Source organism: Octopus bimaculoides, chromosome 21, assembly GCF_046866305.1.
Source record: "Octopus bimaculoides isolate indiv1 chromosome 21, ASM4686630v1, whole genome shotgun sequence".
NCBI classification, from domain to species: domain Eukaryota; kingdom Metazoa; phylum Mollusca; class Cephalopoda; order Octopoda; family Octopodidae; genus Octopus; species Octopus bimaculoides.
In genome coordinates, this window is record NC_142948.1 from 23,859,558 (window position 1) to 23,882,558 (window position 23,001).

Sequence of the window (23,001 nt, forward strand, 5' to 3'; positions counted from 1 at the left end):
TCATGTTCAAAAGACATTATCATTTTATTATAGATTTCTTTTCAAAAGATAGTATAAACCTTGATTTTCTCTTTTTCTTTTAAGAAGGCTGTAAATATCAATGTACTTAATGTCATTATTAATGGCCACTTTGCCATGCTTGCATGGGTCAGATAGAATTCATTGAGGCAGATTTGTATGGTCAGATGCCTTTCCTGTCATCAACATTTATCTTTTTCCAAATAAGGTAATATTTCTCCAGGCATGTTCTCACAAAAGATTGTATAATGGTGATGCTCATCCACAACAATCATGCAATGTCAAGACAAGGAAACATTAACATTCTCCATACATACACGCATACTCATACTTGATAGGCTTCTTTCAGTTTCCACCCACCAAATCCACTCATAAGGCTTTGGTCAGCCCAGAGCAGTAGAAGACACCTGCTGAAAGTGACATGCAGCAAGACTGAATTCAGAAGCCTGCATTTAGGAAGCAAACTTCTTAACAACTTAGCCATATCTAAGAATTCTAAATGAACTGAAATTTACTATTAAACTACCATTAGGCTTCTGTTTACTTTCACCAACTAAGAGGAGAAATTTCAATGTATTTATAATATTGTGCATGTCATTAAGTACACCACCACATACTTGTGTTATGAAAATGGATGTGATTGATCCAACTGAATCATTTCTCTCTTCATAACACACACCCATATCCTTATCATCATTTTAAAATCTACTTTTCCAAGCTTGTATGAGTTGACCAGAGTTTATTGAGACAGATGACTTTCTTACAGCCAGATGTCTTTCCTGACACTAACCCTCATCTGTTTCAAAGGCCATATTTTCTCATAGGCAGACAGGTTTTCACAGAGTATGGGAAATGAAAGATTAATTCACAACAATCAAGCAATATCAAAACATCATCAACATTTAACATCCATTTTCCATGCTGGCATGGGTTGGGTAGCTTGGCAAGAATTGGCAAGGCCAGGAGCCGCACCATGTACCATAGTTTGCTTTGGCATGGTTTCTACAGCTGAATGCCCTTCCTAATGCCAACCTCTCCACAGATTGTACTGGGAGCTTTTAATGTGGCACCAGCACCCACACAAATACTTTTCATGTGGCACCTTGGTTTTAGAATCTTAATTCTGTTGTAGTGGGCAGATCTTCTAAAGTACAGCAATGTACCACATATATCAGTCCTCTGTCATCTCCTTGTGAGTGGATTTGGTAGCCGGAAACTGAAAGAAGCCTGTCATGTGTGTGTGTATGTTTGACTCCAGCCCCACATCGCTTGACAACCGGTACTGGTGTTTTTGCGTCCCCGTAACTTAGTGGTTCGGCAAAAAAAAAAAAAACTATACGCAGACGCATATACACGTCTGTGTACACACACACACACGTGTGTGTGTGTGTAAGCAGGTAAGTTGATTACTACTTGATGTTGGTTATGTACAATAATGAAATTACGCATTTACCTGAAGGGAGATAATTTTGTTTTCAGAAAATTATCCTGTGTAGTTAAGAGAGGCGAAGACAACATTAATCCTTATAAATATTTACATTATTACATAACTGTTATAAGTTTTGTCTATGGGTTGTTTTTTATATTTCTTTTAATAATCGTTTGATATAATAATAATAATAATAATAATAATAATAATAATAATAATATGATATGTTATTAGTATTATCATAAAACTCAAATTTACAAACACTGCAATGAAGGCGCTATAATTTCGCCAGAATAATCCTCAACAGCTCACGTGTAAAAAGATTTAAAGTATTTTGTATAATTACATGGTGAAACATTGCAGGACATGTGTACAGCTGACTATATATAGACACAGTACACGTTAAACCAGGTTGTTGATTAGTTTGATCCAGTAGATCTATAATCCTATGATCAAAAGCGTTCCAGCCATGACCGTTTCGTTTCCAGGGGCCCGAGTGAAAGCAATTTATTTTGTCAAAAGTGTTTTCCGGGTCTAAAAGAGAAAGTGCTTCCCATCAAAATAAAACTAACCTTATGTCTGACTGCATATCACAAAACCATCATAAAGTTGAGTGCTGGCCAGATACTATCATGCATCTAATATGACGAATTCGTTAAATATATTAGTTATATTCCTAATTAACTTAACGCAGTTGCTCTTAAGAAGTCTCGTGTATTTGCTGTTAATTGCTTTTCCTCATTTGATGCAAGGCATAACTACAGATTGGTGCTCCTACTAGAAAAAAAAACTTTGTTTCTTCACATTTTTCTTTAATAGAGATTTTTATGAGATACGTTTCCTATATTACAAATTACAATTATATCGGGAAAATTCTATCCACCTACCCCAGCTCTATTTTAATACCACCAATTTCCTTAACTTTAACAGTTCATTTTATATACAGTTTCATCTGGAGAGTTACATGGCTTAAATTGTTTTTATTTTTTGATAAGATCAGGTGCTTCATTTCATTAAAAGATACCGGAGATAGAGAGAGAAAGGTAATAAATTTAAAGTGTAATTTCCTATTTGACGTTTGTAAAATTCAACCTTTTAGTTTCAATTTCATTTCAACTTGATTAGCATGTCTCGTGGATGCCCTACTGTTTCTTCGTTTTATTGTAAATCCCAACGAAACACTTATAGATCAGCAGGTAATCAATAAAGAGGACTGGCTCGATCTTCGTCACATTTTGTGATCTCTATTGCTAGGTGTGCCCGCCGTGGATTGTTGATGAATTCTCACATGTGTCAGGGCGAAACTCTTTACTCGCTTTTCGCAGAGTGTACCACTTACAATTATGAAATGTTTTATTGAAATAAACTTTTTGGATCACTGTAATTTTACGAACGTCAAACAGGAAATTATGAATTAAATGGAATAAAAACTAGGTTTCAAATAAAATTAATGTATGTTTTATAGCAATGGTCTGTATTAATAACTACGACAAAAACCTAAAATAATTAACTGGTCCACATGTAGAAGGGTCCTACCCGGCATATCAGAAGTTTGCTTTCTCTCTTTTTTGAACTTAAAGCATTAGACATTTATATTCAAAGAATAGAGAAGGTAAATATATAGAAACTTACGGATATAAACGACATTGTGTTTTCTTCAATATAAATTAATATATTACATAAAAAAGACCCCCCAGACGGTTGTTTTCTTTCCAAGTCCCTTCGCTTTCTAAAACACGTGTATTGCGTAAATCCAAATTAACAACTTCCTGTGGAACCGGAAGTTGTTAAATTAACCCATTCTCATTGGTTGATTTAATTTTTAATTGATTCTTTAGAATTGGCGGTATTGGTAGAGCCTTGGAAGAAAAAAAAAAAAAAAAAAGAAGCATGTCTGTTGGTATTTGTTCTGGCTTCGTACATTTTAAATTCAAATCTTCCTCAGGTTCAGCTTTGACTTTCATCTCTCCGCAGTCGGTAAAGTTAAAGTACCGATCAAGTACTAATGTCGACTAACTCGACTTCTTTCAAATTGCTGGCCTTGTGCCTAAATCAGAAGTCAAATATTTTATAAAGGATCTCAAATATGCTTTAGTGATGCACGAGCTCGAGGTTACTTTTCGAGCTCCTTTTTTTTGTTGTTGTTTTTGTTTTTTGTTATGGACCTGAAAATAAGTTGTTTTTGTTTTAATTTGCGTCGCAACTGATGAACAGGAAAGACTTCCTCTCCCCTCCCCCCATTGAGGACGATTTTGCATTTCATTCTTTGATGATCGATAAAACAAGTACCAGTTGAGCACTGGAATCAATGTAATCGACTTAACTCGTACGCTGAAACTGCTGGCCTTGTGCCAAAATTTGAAACTAATGTGAACACATACATTTAGATAGATTGATAGAGATAGACATAGGCAGAGAGAGAAGTATAGAAGATGCGTAATGCTACATAGAGCTATCTTTCGAAGATCAACAAAGTATGTAAACAATGGCGATAAAGCTAAAAACAACCAGTTTTTTTCGAGCGAAATCCTTGATATTGTCTAGCACCGAGTTACAGACACTCCCTTGCCACTCTGACCAAGAAAATTGTAGCGAATCATTGACAAATCTAATAGAAAGCTGTAACCAACAAGGTTTATTGGGCAAGACTTCCTTTTGTAACCCCAAATTCCCCTTCTTTTTTAATTTAATTTTTTTATATTTCTACACAAACCCCCGTTTTCGGGGTACTACTAAAGCAGCGCGGACCCGAACGCGCAGTCGCGCGTCCGCTCTAGCTAGTCGTGAGTGGTCGACCCTAACCCTAACCCTAAACACGTATTCATTTGCACACGCGGGTTAGGGATAGGGATAGGGTTAGGGTTAGGGTTAGGATCGACCACTCAAGACTAGCTAGCGCGACTGCGCGTTCGGGTCCGCGCTGCTTTAGTAGTACCCGTTTTCGGCTACAGAGAATTCGAATCTGCAAAACATTGGCAAAAATCGGCATTTTGAAATCCCCCACCCCCTAAATTCTTCATTTTAAACTTTTTTCAGAATGCCTGTTTTCCAACTATCTTCTATCTTTTTTTAAAGCCTGGTACTTATTTTATTGATCTCTTTTGCCTAACCACTAAGTTATGGGGACATAAACACACCACTGTTACTTGTTTCAGTCATTGAACTGCAACTATGCTGGGCCACTGCTTTGAAGGGTTTAATCAAAATAATCAACCCTAATATTCTTAAGCCCGCTTATTCAATCAATCTGTTACATACATACAGGTACAAGCATGGCAGTGTGGTTAGAAGTTTGCTTCCTAATCATTTGGTTCCAGGTTCAGTCCCACTGTGTGGCACCTTACACAAGTGTCTTCTATTATAATTTGAGGCTGATCAAAACGTTGTAAGTTGATTTTGTAGTCAGAAACTGAAAGAAGCCCGTCGTATATACAATATCTGTGGTAAATGATTCTCTCAGTCAAGTCACTTAACCACTCATACAGGAGAGAAGCCATTGAATGAATTGACCCCAGAACTTATGTTTTTTTTAAGCCTAGTACTTATTCTAATGGTCAAATTTTACTGAACTGCTACGTTACAGGGATGTAAACACACCAACATTGGTTGTCAAGTGATTGTGTGTATGTGAGTGTGCAAACAGGCATAAAGTCACACACATAGATATATACATACAAATACGTTTGTGTGGAGTTAAACTATTTTCATAGAAAGATTTATCATAAACATCATAAATTCCGGTGTGTAGAACAGAAATGTGCAAAAGTTTTCCTAAAATTCCCCCAAAATAAAAAGAGTTATGAGGGTTTTATATGGGGTGTTGAAATCAAAATTCTGTCATTATCTTTTACCTTTTCCTTGTTTCAGTCAGACTGGCCATGCTGGAGTGCCACCTTGAAAAGATTTTAGTCGAATGAATCAGCCCCAGTACTTTTTTTGTCAAGCCTGTCAGTGTCTTATGCCAAACAAGTAAGTCACAGGAATGTTAACACACCAAAATCGGTTGGTTGTCAAGCAATGGGGAGGTGGGTGCAAACACACATACACACATCTAATTGACCTTGGTAGAATTTGAACTCAGTCAGCTGCTATGTTCTGAGTTCGAATTTCGCCGAGGTCGACTTTGCCTTTCATCCTTTTGGGGTCGATGAAATAAGTACCAGTTATGCACTTGTGCCCAGAGTAGAAATTAAAATTTTTTTTAATTATAATGTTACTTTGTAAATTAAAATCAAATAATTTTTAATATTGAAATTTTATCCTTAGCTGCAATATTTTAAGTAAAAATTTTCTTGTTCTGTACTTTCCCAGATGTAATAAGTTGTCCTGAACTTTTCCAAGTCAGGTACACGACACTGCTTTTCCCCTTCCCAGGCTACAGGCCCACACCCCCAACACCCATACTGTTAGGATTGGCACTCTCAACGTCGGCACGCTGAAAGGTAGATCTGGTGAAATTGTTGAGATGCTTGAACGGAGATGCGTAGATATGTGCTGCATCCAGGAAGTAAGATGGAGAGGAGGTTCTGCAAGGTTCCTCACAGGCAAAGAACACAGGTACAAGATTTTCTGGGCAGGGAACACTGACGGGGTCGGGGGCGTAGGAATACTTCTAGCGGAGAAATGGGTGGATAAGGTAATCGAGGTCGTTAGAGTAAGTGACAGAGTACTTAAGATCAGACTAGTGCTTCATCATAGATTAGCTACTGTCATCTCAGCCTATGCACCTCAACCTGGGCTACCAGATGGTCTGAAAGACCAATTCTATGACACCCTCTTGCAAACTACCTCGTCGACGAGTGACAGGGACCTTCTCTTTGTGGCTGGAGACTTCAACGGTCATGTCGGACGTCGTGCTGGGGGCTTCCATGGCATACATGGAGGCTATGGCTTCGGTTCCCGCAACGAGGAGGGAACCAGACTGCTGGAGTTCTGTGATGCAACCGATCTTATGGTCTGCAATACCAACTTCAGGAAACCTGCCAGTCACCTAGTCACCTACCGCTCCGGCAGACACTCTAGCCAAATCGACTACATCCTCGCCAGAAATAGGGAAAGAGGGCGGCTTATAAATGCCAAAACCTACCCTGGCGAAGAATGTACCCCACAACATAGATTAGTAGTTAGCAACTTTGGGATCAAGGCAAAATGGGTGCCCAGAATTAGACAGGCTTGGAGAAGAAGGGTGTGGAAGCTTAAAGACCCTGCAAACGGACAGAGACTTAGAGACAAGTTACTTGAAGCATTTAACGAAATAGAAGGGGATATAGCATCATACAACGTGGAAGACAATTGGAGATTTCTGCGGGACAACCTGTTGAAAGCCACCGACCAGATTTGTGGGTGGTGTAAGGTCCCCTCCCAACCCAGAGTAACGTGGTGGTGGAACAAGGAGGTAGACAGGGCTATTAGACAAAAGAAACAAGCTTGGAAGGACTGGAAGAACGGTGGTAGCAGGGAATTGTACCAATGTGCCAGAAGGGAGGCTAGGCGACAGGTTTATTTAGCCAGAGGGGAAGCAGATAAGGAAAGATTTGCCAATGTTCTGCGCCGTGAGGACCAAAGACTCGAGGTATTTCGTGTTGCAAGACAGTGTAGGAGAGAGAATAGTGATGTTGTAGGAGAGAAATGTGTTCGCATGGATGATGGTACGCTTGCATTAAATGAGGATGCAAAGAAAGAGGTCTGGAGATGCCACTACGATAGATTGCTTAATAAAGAGAATGAATGGGAGAAAGAGAGCCTGCCTTATGTCGACCCAATAGAGGGACCAGCTATCCGAGTTGATAGTACCAGGGTAGATAAAGCAATTAAGAGTATGAAGACCGGGAAAGCCCCCGGCCCATCAGGAATCACTGCAGAGATGCTCAAAATATCTGGCAGTGTTGGCTATAGCCTAGTCACCCGTATTACGAACCAGGTGATACACGAAGGAGTCATACCCTATGACTGGTGTAGCAGCATCATAGTCAACTGCTACAAAGGTAAAGGGGACGCTTTAGATACAAATAATTACAGAGGCATCAAGCTGTTAGATCAGGTTATGAAAGTTACAGAGAGGGTCATAGCCCAACTAATTAGGGAGCGAATCAATTTAGATGAGATGCAGTTTGGGTTCGTGCCAGGTAAAAGCACTACTGATGCCTTATTTCTAGTGAGACAGTTGCAAGAGAAATACCTAGCCAAGGATAAACCTCTGTACCTGGCTTTCGTTGACATGGAGAAAGCCTTTGACAGGGTCCCCCGATCCCTTATCTGGTGGTCAATGAGGAAACTTGGGATAGAAGAATGGCTAGTGAGAGCTGTGCGAGCCATGTACAGAGATGCGGCCAGTAAGGTGAGGGTTGGAAATGAGTACAGCAATGAATTCCGGGTAGAGGTAGGGGTCCACCAAGGTTCCGTCCTCAGCCCCCTATTATTTACCATAGTCCTCCAGGCAATCACAGAGGAGTTCAAGACAGGTTGCCCCTGGGAGCTCCTCTATGCTGATGACCTTGCCCTAATTGCGGAGTCACTATCAGAACTAGAGGAGAAGTTTCAGGTGTGGAAGCAAGGTCTAGAATTGAAGGGCCTTAGAGTCAACCTAGCTAAAACCAAAATCCTAATAAGCAGGAAGGTAGATAAAACACAAACCCCTTCAGGTAGATAGCCCTGCTCAGTATGTAGAAAAGGAGTAGGTAGTAACTCTATAAGATGTACCCGGTGCAAGCTATGGACACATAAGAGGTGCAGCAACATCAAAGGCAGGTTAACTAGCAAGTTAGTTTTTGTTTGTGGCAGATGTTCAGGTGCAATAAAGACTGCAAACAAACAGGAAACAACTTCTATCTCATTCCAGGGTGAAAAACTAGAGGTAGTCGATAGCTTCCGCTATCTGGGCGACCAAGTTAGTAGTGGGGGTGGGTGCGCTGAAAGTGTAGCTGCTAGAATAAGAATAGCCTGGGCAAAGTTTAGAGAGCTCTTACCCCTGCTGGCGACAAAGGGACTCTCACTCAGAGTAAAAGGCAGACTGTATGACGCATGCGTACGAACAACCATGCTACATGGCAGTGAAACATGGGCTGTAACTGCTGAGGACATACGTAAGCTCGCAAGGAATGAAGCCAGTATGCTCCGTTGGATGTGTAATGTCAATGTGAATACCCGTCAGAGTGTAAGTATCTTGAGAGAAAAGCTGAACATTAGAAGCATCAGTTGTGGCGTGCAAGAGAGACGATTGCGCTGGTATGGACATGTGGTGAGAATGGAGGAGGATAGCTGCGTGAAAAAGTGCCACACCCTAACAGTTGAGGGAACCCGTGGAAGAGGTAGGCCCAGGAAGACCTGGGCTGAGGTGGTGAGGCAAGACCTTCGTACATTGGGCCTCACCGAGGCGATGACTACGGACCGAGACCTTTGGAAATGGGCTGTGCGTGAGAAGACCCGGCAAGCCAAGTAAGATCGTTGCCAGTGCCCCTGGACTGGTTCTTGTGCGGGTGGCACATGAGATGCACCATTTTGAGCGTGGCCGTTGCCAGTACCGCCTGACTGGCTCCTGTAGGATTTTCGAGCGAGATCGTTGCCAGTGCCCCTGGACTGGCTTGTGCGGGTGGCACATAAAAGACACCATTTCGAGCGTGGCCGTTTTCGTGCGGGTGACACGTAAAAGCACCCACTACACTCTCTGAGTGGTTGGCGTTAGGAAGGGCATCCAGCTGTAGAAACTCTGCCAAATCAGACTGGAGCCTGGTGTTGCCATCCGGTTTCACCAGTCCTCAGTCAAATCGTCCAACCCATGCTAGCATGGAAAGCGGACGTTAAACGATGATGATGATGATGATGAATAGCTTGTCCTGTAATTTTCCAGGTTTCCAATCTTATGAATATTATTTCTCTTGCTCGCATTTTTCCATGTAATATATATATACATAAATATATATATATATATATATATATATATATATATATATATATATATATATATATATACATACAAACAACATTCATATATATATATATATACACACACACACACACACACACACACACATATATGAGCTTCTTTCAGTTTCTGTTAACAAGGCATTGGTTGGCCTGAGGCAATGCAGTGGGACTGGACCCTGAACCATGAGGTTGAGAAACAAACTTCTTACCACTCTTCTTACTGCACTTTTGGGGACAAGAAGAATTAGAACTTTTTTTACATGGAAATGAAGTAAGAGTAACAAATGTATTTCTCTAACCCATGCTAGCATAGAAATCCAGATGTAAGATGAATGAATGAAATAAGGAAACTGCTGTACGGTTGCTTGCTCTGTTAGAAATAGTGGCCAACTCTTCAGACTACATTCAACTGTATTAGAAAAGGACAATATGGTGCCAGGTTCTCTGCAAAAATGAAATATTGGGATGGTCATGGTTGGAATGCCTTTAATCCCAAACCTGCTCTATCAAGGTTGACCTAAGGGCAAACAACAACAAAAACAATGATTAATGTTTTTATTCAAGAATTCTTCAGCTCAGATTAAAAATAGCTTCTAATGTAAGCACAAGGGCAGCAATTTTGAAGGGAGGGGTTTTGTTAATTGCATTGCCTCCAGAACATGACTGGTACTTTATTTTAACAACCCCCATCCCTGAGAGCATGAAAGGTGAAATTGATCTGGACAGGGCTTGAACAACTTTGCAGTGCAAATCTTCTTTATTAAAATTAAGCTCAGATTAAATAACAACAAAGAATCCACATTAGATAATCTGATAGGCAAAAAAGGCAGGAAGTCCATGAGTGGAATGTCTTTTAGCATCGCTTTGATCCATCAGGGCTGACCTGTATCAACAAAGTAAAAGAATTATCAGGTGTGGCTGTGTGGTAAGAAGTTTGCTTCCCTACCACATAGTTCCGGGTTCAGTCCCACTGCATAGCACTTTGGCAAGTGTCTTCTACTGTAGCCTCGGGCCGACCAAAGCCTTGTGAGTGGATTTGATAGATGGTAACTGAAAGAAGCCCATCGTATATAGGTATAGATATATGTGTGTGTGTTTGGAATATAGTGTCTGCAAGTTGATGAGTACCTCATATTCCCCTCCATTTTCTTATTTATAAATTTAGAGTAAAAAAAAAACCTTTTACCCGCACCCACTTATTGCACTTGGTATAACACTAGTGTAACAATAATTGGGTACCCTCCCAGCAGTATATTGAATATATATTATCCCTTAGTGGGTTGAATCCTCAACCCCTAACTCTCTTGGATTATATATATATATATATATGTGTGTGTGTATGTGTGCATGTCTTTGAGTCTGTGTTTGTCCCACCCAGCACCACTTGACAACTGGTACTGGTGTGTTTACATCCCCATAACTTAGTGGTTTGGCAAAAGAGACCAACAGGATAAGTACCAGGTTTTTAAAAAAATAATTACAGGAATCAATACATTTGACTAAAAATTCTTCAAGGCGGTGCCCTGCATGACTGCAATCTAATGACTGAAACGAGTAAAAGATAAAAGATTTGACAATGTAGTCTCTGATACACACAAGAGGCAGAAAGGTCACTTTTGGAATGCCTTTCGGCATAGCTTTGGCTCTATGAAGGCTGATTTGGAGTTAAACAGCATCAATGTATTACACATTAGACAACAGAATTGCTGATTCATAAAAACAGGTAGGATGGTTACAGGTAAGACACATTATACAATGCAAGTCTTTGATACAATTAAAAAGGTAAGAGGGTCAAGGTTGGAACGCCTTTCAACATGAGTGTGTTTTCACAGAGTTGACTGGAGCTAAACAGCATCCATTAGACAGTGGATTCCCAGGTTCAGAAAAATAGGTAGGAAGGTCATGGTTGGAACGTCCTTCAGCATAGCTCTCTCTCTCTCTCTCTTTCTCTTTCTATCTCTTTTCCTCTCTCCCTCTCTGCAGACTGACCTGGGGTTAAACAACTGTAACGTATTACACATTTATCTTAGAGTTCCTGATATAATTATAAAAGTAGGGTGGCCACGGTTAGAATGTCTTTTCACACTGCTCTCTCTCTCTCTCTCTGGCTGGCTGTCTCCATCAGGACTAACCTAGGGTTAAACACCAACCTCCCTCAATGATGACGTCATTCAGGAACTAGTGTTTGTCTTGACAGACGACGACAGTTTGAATCAACAGAGTTATTGGCCTTAGTTATTGTCGTCCACCATGTTACCAACTCCGTGGTAGGAATTTTCTCTCATCTCTCTCTTCACACAACAATAACTGCTTACAATTTACACTTACAAACAACATTTCAATTCCGTCCGTTTCTGAAACAACCCATCCCACTCTCCTTCTTTAAATACCCCCAAAATATTCCACGTTTTCTTGTTTTCCCATGGAAATTACACTCAAGTTATCCCCATAGCAGCAGAAAATACCTACATATACCTCTCGAAATATCAACCAACAATACCATTTTTTTTATAGCGGCTGTGATCGAACCTGCTACAGGTAACAACTTGTTTTAATTACGTGTACTAATATTCTTTTAATTGCTTCTTCTGTAATCTGTTTAAACCGCTTATTTATTTTTGTTTTTGTGTCGACTTGTCTCCTCTCAAACACCCACTTGTTTTAGGAAGGCGCCTTCTACTTGGTCATTCGGCTTGCTAGAAATAGCAACCAAATTTTGCTCAAATCATCCCCTATCGCTTTAATCAAGGAAAGAACACAGAAAATAGTATAGTCCTGGATATATATAAAAGAGACAAGAACAAGACGTGGTGGTCATAGTTGGATTGCCTTTGACAGTTCTCACTCGAAGCTAAGGAGCCATCGACGTGGTTATTCAGCTTGCTAGAAATAGTAACCAAATAATATTCAAATCATTCCTTAGCATTTTAATTTACTAAAGGACACAATTCATAATATAATCCTAAATATACATTTTTTTTAATAACAAAAAAGATGAGGTGGTTATGGTTGGATTGCCTTTGGTGTAGTTCCCTCTTATATGACGCTAAACAATAACGTAGTTTGTTTTATATAGGAGCCTTCGACGTGGTCGATTGTCTTGCTAGACAAAGCAACCAACTCTTACTCAAATCGCTTCATATTGCTTTAATTAACAAAAGAACGTAGAGGCTACTGTAATCTTGGATTTATTATTTTTTTTTTAAAGAACAGATAAGATGGTTATGTTTGGATGGCAATTCTTTCTTATCTGGGACTAAATAACGTATATTAAATAGGTTTTTTTTATTGTTTGCACCCAGACATGTGCCTGATCTACTTTGGTTGCTATCCTCCCTCCTGTCACATTTTTTAAATATAATCCTCGAACTGTTTCAGTTATGATTTCTAAAACTATTATTAATAAACTTTGTTAAGAGTAGTCAAACGTGTTTCAAACCGACGAGGTCTTTAGAATCTGCTGGAAATAGCAACGAAAATCTCTCAAATACTTCTCTGTCATTAAAATACAAGGTAAAAAAAAAGTTACGTTGGATAATATATTTCTTTATATATATAGTGAAAGAGACAAAAACAGACGGCATGGTCACAAGTGGAACGCTTTCGCTCATAGGGCTGTATTAATGTTTAATTCATTACCTGGCTGATCTAGGGTTAAATTACAAAGCGCATTTTGGGTATATAATAGTTTGATAAGACACATAGATGCATTTATATTTACATCTATGCATGTATATATGCATATATATATATATATATATATATATATATATATATATATATATATATGCATGCATGTCCACATTCCCTGTATATGCAGAAACGTTATCTACGATGTTTAAAACCTGATACACACGCATATCTGTGCTAACGTTTACTTGAATATGTATATATATATATGCTTTAATTTAAGTATGTATTCTGTATAACGACCAGGATTATACACCGCACATGCACATATCTGTGCTCTCCAACACACACACAAGCACGCGTATGTATAACAATCTAAAACGATCTTTTCACACCTTTACGTTTCATCATTGTCAATACAGGTTGTTTGATGAGAATTTAACTTCAAGCCTTTTTATATTTTTGTTGCTAAACTTAACAGTGTTGATGGAAACCAAAGAACATCCCATACATACGAGTTCAACAATGTATTAATTAGCTAATTACTTACGGAATAAATTAAATGTCTAAATAGAAAGAGACTGATCTACACGCATTTACACATACACACGTCTATCTATCTATCTATTTCTCTCTCTCTCTCTCTCTCTCTATATATATATATATATATATATAGGAACTGTCGAAGGATTCGTGATCTCAAGGATTGCTAGAAATGATACCCAAATCTCTCTTACAATAGTATATAAGGACTGGACACATTACGTAATGTAGTCCTTGGAACCCTTTAAAAAGACGGGTTGATTGTTCAATCGATTAGAGTTGATACATTAGTGCGAATGGCGCTAAGCAACAACTGTAATCGAGAAAGGAAGAGAGAGAGAGAAGGTCTTGCTTTTTCATATTAAAATAACCAGCATTTATTGTGTTGCTTCATGCAACGCTTACATAGAGACATTAAACATTAAATTGGAAGAAGAATAAAGGAGTGAGGTGGAACCGGTAGATCGTCAGGCTTAATAGCCTGCGCTATTGGCCAAGTTCATGGCCCTTAAGTTCAAATCCCAACGAAGTCAGCTGTGCCTTTCATCATTCTGGTGTCGATTAAATAAAGTATCATTCAAAATGTAGCAGTGAGGATCGATTCCTGTCAGGCGTCCTAGATCTGAACGGAATTCTAAAAGAATGGTAAATGGAATTAATTATATTTCAATTGCAGGTTTAATATATGAATATATCTATTAATCTTAATTTTAACCGTTAGATTAGTTCTTATTCAATGACAGTTCATATATATATATATATATATATATATATATATATATATATATATATATATATATATATATATATATATATATAAACAATTTGACATTAGACTAAAGGATTGCTTAATACTTTTTGTAGAGTACATGTTGTACTTTTACAAGAGTGGTAACGATGATTTCGAACTTTCGGCCTGTTAGCCTTCATTGGACTATATTTCATATATATATATATATATATATATATATATATATATATATATATAGTCCAGTAATTATGTATTAACATTTACTCCGTTTCAATTGATATCAGATCGATAACTCACATATATATGCATAAAAAATAACTTATTCATCGCTATTTATTTATTTAGTGGAATGCCTGTCTACTTATCTTGGTCGTCGATTAAAATGCTTTGAGGCTCACACATACATATATATGCGCAATAATGATAATAATGGTTTCACATTTTGGCACAAGGACAGCAAATTCGTGGGGCGGAGTAATTCGATTAAATCAACTACTTATTTTATCAACGCCAAAAGGAGATCGACCTCGATGACATTCGAACTCTGACCGTAAAAACAGACGAAATATCATTAAGCATTTTGTCCTGCGTGCTAACGTAGCCAGCTCGCTGCCTTAATAATTACCATCATCATCCTTTCTACTAAAGGCACAAGGCCTGAAATGTTTGGTGGAAGGCCGCTAGTCGGTTACATCCACCGCAGTGCTCGACTGGTATTTTATCGACTCCGAAAGTATGAAAGGCAAAGTCGACCTCGGCAAAAATTGAAGTCAGAACGTGAAGACAGACGAAATGCCCGCTAAGCATTTTGCTCGGCGTGCAAACGATTCTGGTGGCTCGCCGCCTCAATAATAATAATAATAATAATAATAAAAGTTCGAACGTGTGTTGTAAGAAGTTTACTTTCCAGTCACATGGTTCTGAGTTCAGTCTCACTGCATGGCACCTTGGGCAAGTGTCTTCTACTATAGCCTCAGGCCAACCAAAGCCTTATGAGTGGACTCAGTAGACGGAAACTGAAAGAAGCCTGTCGTATATATGTGTGTCTATTTGTTTGTCTCCTACCACTGCTTAACAACTGGTGTTGGTGTGTTTATGCCCCCATAACTTAGCAGTTCGGCAAAAGAGACCCTTAGAATAAGTACTGGGATCGATGCATTCAACTAAAAAATTCTTCAAGTAGGTGCCCTGAAACAAGAAAAGATAAAAGAGATATAGAGAGAGACAGACTAAAGAGATAAGCTAAACCGTATTGTTGCAGTGTAAAAGTCTGTCAGTAGTGTCACCTTTCAAGTTTTTGTTCTTTTGTCGTAAGCATAGCTCACTCGGCTGGTTTTATTTATTAATTTTATATAGCATAATAAATAAATGACCATATTAAAATGACTGTGAAGAGTGTTTGTGTTATAAAACTCAGCATGTTTTAACCCAATTTTTAAAAAGTTTTTCTTCAAATAACGAAACAGTACAAACATGTTGACAAAAAAGAAGAAAAAAAACAAATTTTTACAGCAGTGAAATTTCTGTCAAGCTGCAAGTTATAATGTTACATTCTCCAGTTTTTTTATTAAAAAACAGAAATAATGTAGGTGTAGGCATTGCTGCGTGGCTAAAAATCTCGCTTTTAAATTGCATGGTTTTGGGTTCAGTTTCACTGTGTGGCATCTTAGGCAAGTGTTTTCTTCTATAACCCCAGGCTGACCAAAGCTCTGTGAGTGAATCTGATAGTTGATGATTTTCCTGCATAGGAAAGTCACCAATTAGTGACTACAGTTTGTACTTGCATTGAGAATAATGACAGACTAAGCTTTTGTTGGCCTGGGTCTGTAATAGGAAGACACTTACCAAGGTGCAGTACATTGGGACTGAACCCCAAACAATGTGATTGGGAAGCAGCTGTACCTGTACCTATCACAACTCCTATTTTTGTCATTAGAGTTCTGTATTCATTGACAGTCGCAATACCACCATCCTTCATTATAAGTCATGACTATGGTTTTGGAAAGACACTCATGATTTAGCTTCTCATCAATGTGTTTATCCCAGATGATGTCTTGGCTGGTGGACAAGGTACAATCATTTTCCTGCTGTCATGTTGGTTAATTGGAGAAGGTCATGGTAGAGTTACTCATTGATCACTTTCTTCATCCATCTCTATGGAAGAAGTGAAGTATAACATTTCAGACAGCAGTACACTGACTCCAATGAAGGGTTCTTCCCAAAATATTACATCTTCTCTCTTCCTCACAGCACATCAATTTATTCCATTTTTGAACCATATGTCTAATGTTTTATAATTTTATAATTTCTAAAACTATTATTAATAAACTTTGCTAAGAGTAGCCAAACATGTTCAAACCGACCAGGTCTTTAGAATCTGCTGGAAATAGCAACGAAAATCTCTCAAATACTTTTCTGTCATTAAAATACAAGGTAAAAATAAAGTTACATTGGATAATATATTTCTTTATATATATAGTGAAGGAGACGAAAACAGACGGTATGGTCACAAGTGGAATGCTTTCGCTCATAGGGCTGTATTAATGTTTAATTCATCACCTGGCTGATCTAGGGTTAAATTACAAAATGCATTTTGGGTATATAATAGTTTGATAAGACACATAAATGCATTTATATTTACATCTATGCATGTATATAATATAATAATGGCCTGACAGTGCCAAGGTGAAAATCTTTCCCTATTAGATTTTTCATTTCTGATGTCACCTAACTGGTGCCCATGCTAGTGGCATGTAGAAAGTACCCACTACACTCTTGGAGTGGTTGGCATTAGGTAGGGCATCCAGCTATAGAAACCATGCCAAATCAGACTGGAACCCAGCTTACCAGTTTTCAGTTAAACTGTCCAACCCATGCCAGTATTGAAAACGGACATTAAATGATGATAATGATGATTATTCAGTTAGAATTATTGAAGTACAGTTACATATAAACAAACATATATGTAACCTTGGATATGGTAGACTTAACTTGTCACAGTTTAATACCACTAGTTGGTACATTGGATACCTTTAACTGAATCCACTCTGTTGCAAGCATTCAGGCCAGATTCCTGGTTAGAGGGAACCTTCCCTCTTGATTAAAAGATGAAAAAACAATTTTTTTTTAGGTACTGGCATGGTCATGTGATTACCAAGTTTACTTTGCAAACATGTGGTGTCAAGTTCAAGCCATTGTGTAGCCCTTGGGCAAATGTCCTGTTATATGCTTGAGTTGACCAATACATCATGAGTGAAATTCGGTTCATGGAAACTGTACCGAAACCCACTGTGTGTGTAACTGGGTGAATGTTTTTGAAAACTATGCTGAGTTTATAATTTCTGGCTGTGACATTGCCATTTGTTGTTGGTCTGCAACTGGTGGTGTTTGTTGACATTTTCTGTTGATAAATCATTCATTAGCTTTGTGCTTTCAAGTTCCATTGGACTGAAAAGCCTTACTTGAAGAACAGATGTGGGTTGGTGACAAGAAGTAATTCTGGCTGTAAAAATCCTGCTTTTTATCCTGTCCAAGGTATGTTAGCTTGGAACTATAGATGTTGAAATGGAATTCTGATTTGTAATGAGGCGTATGTGTGAGTGCACGTGTGTGTGTGTATGCATGTATTTGTTTCTATGTGGAGGCGCAATGGCCCAGCGGTTAGAGCAGCGGACTCGCGGTCATAGGATCGCGATTTCGATTCCTAGACTGGGTGTTGTGAGTGTTTATTGAGCGAAAACACCTAAAGCTCCACGAGGCTCCGGCAGGGGATGGTGGCGAACCCTGCTGTACTCTTCCACCACAACTTTCTCTCACTCTTACTTCCTGTTTCTGTTGTGCCTGTAATTCAAAGGGTCAGCCTTGTCACACTGTATCACGCTGAGTCTCCCCGAGAACTACGTTAAGGGTACACGTGTCTGTGGAGTGCTCAGCCACTTGCACGTTAATTTCACGAGCAGGCTGTTCCGTTGATTGGATCAACTGGAACCCTCGACGGAGTGCCAACAACAGCAATTTGTTTCTATGTATCTTTACATTGACACTGCTTAGGCAGCAGTGATATTTATTTATGCCTCACAGTTTGGCAGTATGACATGCAAAAATATCAGTGAAATAAAGTGGTTTACTTGGATACGAATAAGGGTTGGAATTAGGAAGGGCATCCAGCCATAGAATACAGCTTCAAATTGTCTTGTCCAGCTCATGCTGACATCAGAAGAAAACCAGTTGTGAAAATAATGATGTTATACACATGTGTACCATAAAGTGTATATAACTGCTGGTTGCGTAATTACTTTTTCAAACCTTGCCGCGCACATTTTGTTTAGCACATAGTTGGTTATGTTGCTCATCTCAGTTTACTAAGCTGAAAATGAGTACCACTCCCCTTTCGCAGGAGACTTGTGTAGAAATAGCATTCAGTTGTAATAACACACTACCCTAATGTTAGGAGGCAAGTTTGAAAACCATTCCACCACCCAGGATGGTTTAAAAAATGGATGTGAAACTAAACAAACAACACCACATAAAAAGCAGGCTGTCAAACTTAAATTAACTTATATCATGCTGCTGATGCTTTTATCTAATTAATTTATTTACTTATTTACTTACTTTAAATAAATCATCAGCTCTAAATATCTTAAATTTTCTTATGTCAAGAATTTATTCCAGTCTTCCTTCAAGTTCTAAAAATATTTTCACATATTCACCAAACAGAAAGTTGGTATATAAATGTTTACATACATTTAAACACACACACACACACACACACACACACACACACACACACACACACACACACACACACACACACACACACACACACACACACACACACACACACACACACACACACACACACACACACACACACACACACACACTCTCTCTCTCTCTCTCTCTCTCTCTCTCCCTCCCTCTCATGCGATGGGTCTTTTATAAGGTTAATTCATCACTGTGGAAGAGATGTTGTGCTTCTGCTATGCAAATTAATTTTTAATTTTCAAATACTCTTTAACACTTCAAAATTTTTCTTTGATGAATTCAATTATATATTTCCCCCCCCCCCCCCCATGCATCATGTATAATCAGCTGGCAACATATCTGTTCTTCCCTCTGGATTAAAATCTGCTGCATGTTCCTGTGCAGTCAGCTAATAATATCTGTCTGCTAGTTATTTACTCTCGAGGCTTAATGCTAATGTTTCTAGGTTTATGCAATCCTCTGTAGGACAAGATAAAAAGCTAGAAAAATAAACCGGATATTTTAATATCTTTTGGATACCGTTGCCCTCAGTTTCATCGCTCTGGAGTATCTTGCATCTCTCTATCAGTGAGAAAGTACAGAATCTGAACAAGGATAATGTATGTATAGAAGTGTTGATAACTGGTTAAATATAGACTTGACAAGCAACAGAGAAATATTGAAAGGTTCCAAATAGAATAGACAGATGCAGATCACTTGATAGAAGCAGAAATGTGAGAGTTTTTTTTTTGTTCTTTAAAAAAGGCATTAACCCTTTTGATACCAGCTCATCTGAGACTGTTCTTGGTTCTATAATATGAACTTCTTTTTTTAAAAGTGATCTTAAAACCTTCCATTTCATGTTAATTAATATATTCCAAACATTAACTTAATAATGGTTCCAAACTTTGACTCAAGGCCAGCAATTCCAGGAGATGGGATAAGTCGATTACATTGACCCCCTGGGACTTTTTTTTTTACCCCAGAAGGATGAAAGGCAAAGTCGACCTTGCTGGAATTTGAACTCAAAACGTAAAGACGGACAAAATACCACTAAGCATTTTACCTGGCATGCTAACAATTCTGCCAGCTCTCCGCTTTAAACACCAACTTAATAATGACAGTTATTTTATGTTAAATACTTCATTTTCAAAGTTAATTGAAACAAAGGCAGTATATTTCAAAAGAAATTTGGTAATGAAAATGTTAACAGTATAAAATTGAGATGTCTCTGAGTGGGAATTGAAGCTGGGTCAGAAACTCATTCCAACAGACATTTACCAGTGCACTGACTCTCTGCTTGAAAGAAAACTCAACAGGAAAGCCAGCTGTATAGATATGGGGTGGGGTGGGGTGGGGTGGGAGAACGGAGCATCAGTAAGCAAAGGAAGGTGACAAAAACTGTGAGTGGGGCAGGTATCAGTGTTGCTAGAAATATGGTAAGGGCATTATCTATCTCGTAAGACTTTTGGGATAATAGTCTTGCCCTATTTTGTTTATACCTGCAGAGTGGTATTAATGTCAGCTGATATAAAGATAAGATTGATGCCAGAAAGAAAGATAAGGTGAGAGATGGGGTTGGAGAGAGAGAAGGCAATATATAAAAAGCCTCTAATAAAAGTAGGAATGTCTATTAGATATTTCCAAAATATATTTTTGTAACAATATCCAAAACTGAATTCAAAACTATGATTGATATCACTGAAAGTAATTGCAATTTTACAATATAATATTCTGTGTGACTGGGGTATCTAATTTCTTGAAACCCATATTAATAATCTGTTGGAAATATAGTTGTGTGGCCATCTACCATCTTTGAAGTCAGTTGTAGTTTTATGAATAGTGAGCATACAAGTATAGTTGTGTGAAGGCACAGGAGTGTCTGAGTGCTAAGAAGCTTGCTTCTCAACCATATAGTTCAAGGTTCAGTCCCATTGCATGGAACCTTGGGCAAGTGTCTGCTACTATAGCCTCAGGCCAACCATAGCCTTGTGAGTGAATTTGGTAGACGGAAACTAAAAAAAGCCAATTGTATATATTTATATCTATGCATGCGTGTTTTTATATTCTGTGTTTGTCTAATAACTGAAGCAAAAGTTAAAAGGCTACACACATGACAGTGCAGTTAAGAAGTTTATTTTGCAGCTACCATATTTAAGGACATGTGAGATGCAGCACATATTCATTAAAATTTCATGTTAGTTTGTTCCAAACACCAGCTTAATAATGACAGAATTATTTTACTAAATTCTTCACTGTTTTCAAAATTGCTTGAAGCAAAAGCAGTGTATGCCAAGAGAAATACAGTAACAAAAGGGTTAAGAATTAAACATATCAAACAGTTGAATTCAATAGAATTAGGAATCAGTCATGAAAGGATATGAAGTATTTCCATATATGTATCTTGGGAGGATCATTATACTAATAATAAACACATACACTGATTTTATTTCAATTCTTTTATTATTATTATTATTTGTCAGTCAGTTAATTAATTGGTTAATTAATTGATTGATTGTTTGATTAATAATTCAGTCAATCAATCAACTAGGTTTGGTGTCAGAGTTCTTTTGTCACCAATCATAACCTCTAAGGGCCTCAAAACTGTTGGAAAGGAAGGAGAATCATCAATATCATCACCATTGTCATTTAACACCTGTTTTCCATGCTGGTAATTGTTAGAGGAACTGGTAAGGCCAAGGATCACACCAGGTTCCATAGACTGTTTTGGTTTGGTTTCTACAGCTAAGGGATCTTCCTAATTTCATCCACTACAGAGTGTACTGGGTACTTTTTATGTGGCACCAGCACCAGTGAAAACCTGGCCCAAATACATGCAACAGAAAGAGTTTACACCCAAGGTACCAGGTGGCAGTGTTAATTTGACAATGGGTTAAGTTGACCAACCATGTAGGCTACGGTAGGATTTGAACTCAGAATGCAAAGATCAAGGTAGTCAGCTCAATATTTGTACAGTTCTGCCAATCCACTGCCTTGAATTGTTTTGTATTTTCTTATTGGTTCCAAAAGGGTGAAAGGCAAAGTTCACCTTGGCAAGATTTGAGTGCAGAGAGTCAGAACAAATTCTGAGAGTTATTCTGTCAAAAGTTCTAACAATTCAGCCAATTTGCCTCTGTCTTGTGTAGGAATATGGCGAATCTGTTCTAAGACTGGGTAATGCTCTTTATGTATAAAATTACCATTTTTTGTCTTTTGGCTTAAACCCCCTTTTTTATTTATTTATTTATTTATTTTTTTTTTTCACATATGAGATTATGGAAAACTTGGTCACATGGTAACTTCAAATTTGAATGTGGGCAAGAGGGTTCCTACCCCCAGTTAAAGAAACCTGGTGAACTTACTCTCTCTTTCTCTTTTACTTGTTTCAGTCATTTGACTGCGGCCATGCTGGAGCACCGCCTTTAGTCGAGCAAATCGACCCCAGGACTTATTCTTTGGAAGCCTAGTACTTATTCTATCGGTCTCTTTTTGCCAAACTGCTAAGTTATGGGGACGTAAACACACCAGCATCAGTTGTCAAGCGATGGTGGGGGGACAGACACACACATACATATATATATATATATATATATATATATACAACCCTTGATCAAATTTGTGTTAGCTTAGTAGGAATGAGAGAGCCTTATGAAATAAGGCTCTCTCATTCCTACATAATTCTATGAAACTATTTTCTTTTGTAAATCCTTCTAATAATAATAATAATAATAATAATTTTGGTACAAGGCCAGCAAGTTCAGGGCAGAGGATAAACTAATTACATCAACTCCAGTGATCAAATGGTGATTATTTTATTAACCTTGAAAGGATGTAAGACAAAATTGGATTTGACCTGAATAATAATAGTAATAATAATAATGTTTCTGGTATCCTCTACTAAACTTAAATTATATTTGTGACTCTGAGTGTATATCTCTATCTAATTCTATATATGTACCAGCAG

At 38.1% G+C, this 23,001-nt stretch overlaps 2 protein-coding genes across 6 annotated transcripts in view; one reads left to right on the forward strand and one right to left on the reverse strand.

Annotated features, from left to right (window-relative positions):
* The window catches only part of LOC106875905 (ATP-dependent RNA helicase DHX33-like), a 70,408-nt gene extending 67,188 nt beyond the window's left edge, over positions 1-3,220 (reverse strand). The window contains exon 1 of one of the 4 annotated variants that reach the window (XM_089338928.1): positions 3,080-3,220. Coding sequence is in view for 1 of the 4 variants with exons in the window: in XM_089338927.1 (XP_089195053.1) it covers positions 2,020-2,036 (17 nt within the window). In the remaining 3 variants the exon portion in view is untranslated. Of the gene's footprint in view, positions 1-59; positions 1,474-1,793 lie in introns of those variants that run through there. The other 3 variants (XM_089338930.1, XM_089338927.1, XM_089338929.1) reach the window with 3 other exon arrangements.
* An 8,319-nt stretch (positions 3,221-11,539) lies between these two features.
* The window catches only part of LOC106879067 (katanin p60 ATPase-containing subunit A-like 1), a 40,345-nt gene continuing 28,883 nt past the window's right edge, over positions 11,540-23,001 (forward strand). The window contains exon 1 of one of the 2 annotated variants that reach the window (XM_052975304.2): positions 11,540-11,908. The gene's annotated coding sequence lies outside the window, so the exon portion shown is untranslated. Of the gene's footprint in view, positions 11,909-14,126; positions 14,189-23,001 lie in introns of those variants that run through there. The other variant, XM_089338931.1, reaches the window with a different exon arrangement.